This window comes from Chinchilla lanigera, unplaced genomic scaffold, assembly GCF_000276665.1.
Source record: "Chinchilla lanigera isolate Chin_1 unplaced genomic scaffold, ChiLan1.0 scaffold00046, whole genome shotgun sequence".
Lineage (NCBI taxonomy): Eukaryota > Metazoa > Chordata > Mammalia > Rodentia > Chinchillidae > Chinchilla > Chinchilla lanigera.
This window is the reverse complement of record NW_004955447.1, coordinates 8,148,985-8,155,435: the sequence shown is the minus strand read 5'-3', so window position 1 is coordinate 8,155,435 and position 6,451 is coordinate 8,148,985. Positions and strand designations below refer to the sequence as shown.

The window sequence follows — 6,451 nt, the reverse complement described above, 5'->3', positions numbered from 1 at the left end:
AAAAAAAAAAAAAAAAAAAAAAAAAAAAAAAAAAAGAAAATATGGAAAGCTGAAATGGTAGAGATAAAAAATTTTATATGCAAATGATGTATAAAGCCAAAGACTTGCATTCAGAATATATGCAGAATTTAACAGTGTGTCCCAGATAATTTAAAACTTGGGCTGCTGGTGTAGCTCTGTGATAGAGCATTTGCCTAGCATATGTGAGGTCCTGGGTTCCGCTGCAAAGGAAACTATGGGAAAAATTATGAAATTGGATACCAAGACACAGATGTTCACAGCAGGTTTATTTCTTACACTAAATTAGTGAGAAGCACCAAATGCACTTAAAATGGTTCATGATCACATGAACTCGATTATATAGTGCCATTTAATAGTATGGTACTCAAAAATAAAAAGACATCAAATATTGACACATGCAACAACTGGGATGGAACTTCAGATCATAATACTTCAAAAACAATGAAGTCAGTCTGAAAAAGGTTTTTATTCCAATCGTTACATACTCTGCACATAACAAATTTACAAAGATGGGGAATGGATTGGTGATTGCCCTTGTTAGAGAAAACAGGGCGTAAATATACAGGGGTAACATGGTGGAGGTTCAGGTCAAAAAGCAATGCATGAATTTATTTTAGGGAAATTAGAGCTATTCTCTTTCTCTCTTTCTTTCTGTCAAAGGAATATAAAAATATTGGAAATCAAGATCTTTATTGAATAGTGTATATCATGAGGATGAATACATTATCATATAAACTTTTGCCCCTATGTCTTTTAGTGAAGCGAATTGTTTATAAATCTTACTTAGTGAAAATATTAAATATTGGAGGAAAAACTTAAAATCTTAATTTTGACCTTGCTAAAGTAGTTTCCAAAAGTTTACCAAACGATTATAGATATACATTGTAATGTTGCATAAATATTAAAATGTTATATCTCATAAAACATTTGGTTTGTTTTTATAATTTAGTTTGTATAAAGAAGGCATGATTGGAATCTAATGTTTATAACCTCAGCATTTAATAGGACTGACGCATTTAGAGCAAAAGAATGTGTGAACTATAAGTTTGATTTAAAAATACCCAGCTCTTCCCAGAGTTCTCTTTGTCACTTATATAAATTTCCTCTAAAACAGAGTATAATTTTCTAGGACATGTGTCATAGAATTCCAGCTTAGTGATTTTTCTCACTACTTATTCAAATGAAGCAGCCAGAAATCTCTAATGAAGTCACAGTTAATGCTGCTCACCCTGACATAATTTCTGTAAACAGGATTGCCTTTCACCATAAGTGCAGGGAAAAACCACTCTGGAATATTTACCCTTATAAACCTATCTAACACTTCTAAACCAAGGTGAGCAAGTAATAAAATTGAAGTATTAAAATCTCTACTGAATACATGAACCAATAAACTTTTCCTGAATATTATAATATATTTCAAAGACTTCAAGCCATTCTACGGTCAGTTTTTAGTTCAATGAATTAATAATCTAAAGCTCAATAGACATTGTAAGTTAAAACAAATATTTAACAACTACAATTGACACTAAAATTAGAACTAATGTAAAAAGAGAAAAAATATATCTCAAAAGGGAAAATCGTTAACAAAGTAACAAATATGGAAACTATACATTAATAAATTTAAATTTAAATTTCTGTTGTGAAGAATTAAAAACTACTGTATAAATTATTCTATATTTTAAATCATCATTAAAATTGATTATTTAATGCTAAATGAAAAGGCTCAAAGCACAATGAATGACAATGTGGATTCTTAATGCTGGTCAAAAGGAAAGCCATTTGACTAGAAAATATTAAATACAGTTACATTACAAATATTACACACATGTAACTGGAAACAAAAATTTTCATATTTAAATAATATTCATAAAAGAAAGTCCTTTTTGAAAAACATTCATTGACAAAATGAGAAGCTATATTCTTTGTATAACACTGTCAAAATATTTTTCAAGTTAAGCCTTTTGCTTCATGTGTTACTAAAAGCCCCATTTCCTCTTAGGGCTATAGCCTTTCCTTTGTTTATTCCATTGCTAGTAAGTGGCTTAATATTTGTGAACAAGTAAAGTATTTTCCTGATTTCTAGCCATTCATACCCTTTACTGTAGTCCTCTTCTTCTGCTGCCTTTGCGTTCTGTGCTGACTATTGAGATCTGTTGTCCTTCAAAAGAACTCCTGCTGTCCACCCCTCCTGCACTGGAGGAAGTCTCACTTCTCCACTCCCACTTTTCCAATATTTCCTTTCTCTGCCTTGCAAAACTCTTCTGACTGAAGGTCCTTTTTCCTCCCTTATCCAATAAACAGAAGTCCTTTGCTATCCCTCAACTTTCAAGTGGGAGGGAGCCCACTTAGAAGGAAAAGATAAGGAAATTATCATTTTACTAACAAGGCACAGAGGAGGCACAAATGGAGCACCAGTCACAAGCTACAGTAACATTTACAAAAAGGAATTCATTTCTTTTATCCAACCATAGATTTCTATTCTTTTCACTTCTGAACATTACCTGGCCACTGGTCATATTAAAAACATGAAATTTAAAATGCAATTCAGAGCACTTTATCCTGTTTCATTGTGAATTTTTCCACTGGAATTAGTCTGTCAATACATTACTTAAAACACAATATGGAGCATGTGTGTTGTGTTTCAAATTGTCACTTACTGTGGTCCAACTGACTTGGCGGCCTAAGTCTGTAAAATAGAGTGTGACAAGTGAAGAAGCTGCGACACTCTGGACAGTGATGTAGTCCTTCAAGAAAGGCCCACCTAAAAGAAAAATAACAATAACATTTTTCAATATAATTCCAAGGGGAAATGATAAGAAATCCCTTAATATGAAACAGTTAATGCTAATAATTCACTTTACATGGAAATTACAGAGCACAGTGATTCTTCAACTTCACATAAACTGTGAACAAGTTTAGTTTTGTAAAGATATATAGCAGTTTTCAAAATGGGCAAAAATTCCCCAGGGCTGTCTAATCAAAATAGAGACTGTTCTATTAGTTATATGAAAGTATTTTTTAGGTCTTAATCAAATAAAGCACAGGATGTTTAAAACAATATCACTTTAGATGTGAGTGGTGCTTCATCTCAGCTCTACTTGAAGTGGCTTCATTACAGGGTAGACGAACTCCAGTGGTCACCGCAAAGCATGGGGAGTGCATGGTTACCCTTCTAACACACTGCTCTGGACCCTGCATGGAAAGGGCAGAGACACAGAAGAGACTACTGGGGAGACACAGAGGACGAGCGATCAAGCAGGAGACCATGTTCATTTCTATTCCCATGTGACTGGCAGAAATGCCTGTAAATTACCAGTTGCAGATATATTTGAAACACACATAGGTCCAACATGCTGAAGAACCAGTTGAGTGGCGAGGCTGTAGGAACGTAACACAGTTCCTAGAGTTTCGGTCTGAATGCTGACATGCATTGATTTCGTTAACTGTCATGAAACAGACAGAAGCAGGCTAAGGGAGTGAACATTTAGCACTCCGTTACATGGTATGGTAAGTGTGTAAATTCTAGTAGTTATTCAAGGAAGGCCTGTCCGGTAGCTCCTTGGGTGTATGCTGCTGTAGATATCTGAGAGTCATGAAAGTGTAAAGTGCATCTCAGCAAGTGAGATGACAGAACAAAGGTGAGTGGAAAGGAGCCACTCAAAAACCATTGCCAAATAAGTGGAATCAATGTCTTGGAAGATTTTAAACACTTCATTACTAAAGACACATCCTGACGCGGTACACCGGAAGATACATAACAAATTTACTTTGAACAGCATTTGCAACAAAAAAAATACTACAAAAAGGTGATATTGTCCTCAATAAGGTAATATAAATATATTTGGTTTTATTGAAACAAATATATACTTTGCAGAAATAAAAATAAGTACACAGAGTTACATGTACCAAAATGAGTTAATTTTATAGGTGCAATGCTGCTGTTGTTATTGTATTATTCAATTTTAGTTGGTGGTACTTTTGTGACATATCATCCTTATCATGCAAAAGTGTCATTATAACCTCTACTTTTTAAAGAAAGAGAAAAATGTTGATTTGTGTCTACTATTACATGAGTTTCAGAATACAAGAAACTGTATAAGTGAAGATATTTTAAGGTAAAATGAATATGTATATGTATATAATTGTGATCTACTACATCTAAAGATACTGATTTGATCAATCCACTTTGAATACACAGATAATTTAGATGAGTATAAGAATATAGGTGACTCTATAAGTACCTATTTTTTTTAAAGAAATTCCAAAGTGAGTCTTTATTATAACAGGGCCTGCACTGCAGCCCTTGGGTTGGTGCTCAGGAGGAAGCCCACTTAGAGCAAAGCCAGGAAGTGGCTGAAGGAGGCTTGTGTCCCTGAGAGCCAGTGCGGAAAGCTCCCCAAGTGCGTTGTGTATGCAAATGAGGGGCCCAGATCGCTCCCTTCCTGACATTAGCCTTGGGAGTAAAGGGCACCCCCTAATGAAATCTATTCCATAGTTTTCTTTTACACTATCTCTTTTAAATGCAGTGTTATTTGTAAAACAAACAAAAAAAATGTGCTCATAAAGATAATTTGGTATTATCTCAAAAGTGCAAATGTAGCTGAGGTTGGCTAAAGAGATGAATGTGGTTTCTGATTTGTTATAAAGATCACTAGATTCCTGGCCTCTATTCCTGGCCTCTAAATCCTCGTAGGAGTCTGGTAATGGTAGGCTACATTTTCTTTTGCTTAGGTTATGTTAAAGAGCTTTTAAAAAGAATATTATCTAGGTGAGCCTGACCTGATCATATGTGTTTTTATAATCCCAGAATAGAGGCCAGAAAGAGAACAATTCAGAGATTCACTGCATTAAAAAGATTGTGCCACCGCACCGTAGGCTGGAAGATAGAGAAGGCCAGGTTTCAAGGATGTAGGTGGCCTCAGAGAGCAGGACTAGCATCCAGCAAGACAACGAGCACCCCTGTCAAACAGCTGCAAAAAGGAAACAAGCAAAAATACAAACTGAAAAACTGTAAGTTATTCCAACAACGTGAATGAAATGGGAGTTTTCAAGAGGGGTCTGCTGCAGCTCAGAGCAATGCTGAGTCAGAGCCTGGATTCGAGTCTCCCCATGTCCTGAGCAGTGAATTCAGCCATATGCCAATGCAATCTGATCCATGGAATTGTTATAGATCTGTGTTAAAGCTGTGGTAATGTGTTACCCAGCAGCACACATATGGATTAAGGAAATATTGTAAGTATTATATCCAGATAATCCATATTCCCAAGTCAATCACGTGTAAGAAAATGTTAACAGGAACAGAAAATTTTGATCACTTTGTCCAATTTGTTTCTGTGAAAGCTTTCTGATGCACATTTGTTGGCCCCCTTAGAGAGAATATTGGTTTCCAGGCCTTTAACATCCTTGTTTCCTTCAAGGAAGAGAGCATCAACATCATTTTTAAAATGTGGTCCCTGATGAATAATGACACTTTGAAAGAAAAATAATGACAAAGCCAAGTAGTACTGTGAATCATATACATCATTCTGAGTCTCAGGAATTGAGACCCATGTCCACAGCCTTTCAAGAATATGTACTTTTCCAAATGGGGAGAAAGCCAGGAGAAATACAAAGCTGGAGCTCTTGCTACTCTTTTTAAATCATGCTTTGTCCAGTTAAGGTTCTCAAATTCCTTGCCCAAGTTAACTCAATCTTTGCTTTGTGTATTTCTTTCTGAGAATGGACCAGGCTCTGTGCTGTGTATCCCTAAAGCTAAGGGTTTGTTAAAGCTATGAAGCTTTAACATGAAAACTGTGAATAAAGCTTCAGGTATTATTTGGAAGCAATGATGATAAGAAAATCCAGTGATTATATGCTCTATCACCATAATCTAGTATAAACTTTAAAGGATTTGGAATCTTTATTAGCTTTATCATACAAACAAAACTGTAGACAGGTAAATAAAAGAGTCAAAGTTAAAATTTTGTGTTTACCTGAATATACTTTTCCTATACCACACTCTCCTTCCTTTATTAATTTAATGGACTCATTCTTTAAATATATATCATATTCCTTTCCAAGATTCTAGAATATGTTGTTCTTTGCTCTGATGACATTCTAGCACACTTGGACAGGTAAGTAAATGTAATAAAAAAGAAAACTGTCATATTCAACAGAGAATCGAAGTAACGAATTCTTCAGCCTCTTACAGTGCCTTCAAGTGGACGTCATATCTGACCTTGTTCCCAAATACAGTGTTGACAGGCATTCTCTGTTCAGAATGCTCACAACCATTTCACTTCATGCATGCATAAGGATCCATGAGAGAAAGATAAAAGACAATGATTTTGCTCATTAACATTCTATTCAATTGTATAACTGACTTGAATATCTGGACAAGAAAGATTTTGAGATGATCAAAAAGTGTGACTTCTAGCTGGATGTTGTGTGT

General features: G+C 35.0%; 1 protein-coding gene across 1 annotated transcript in view; it reads right to left on the bottom strand.

Moving 5' to 3' along the window:
* Positions 1 to 6,451, bottom strand: part of Tecrl (trans-2,3-enoyl-CoA reductase-like) — a 114,040-nt gene that overhangs the window by 34,074 nt on the left and 73,515 nt on the right. The window contains exon 4 of the mRNA XM_005392848.1: positions 2,679 to 2,782. Coding sequence (XP_005392905.1) covers positions 2,679 to 2,782 — 104 coding nt within the window. The remainder of the gene's footprint in view (positions 1 to 2,678; positions 2,783 to 6,451) is intronic.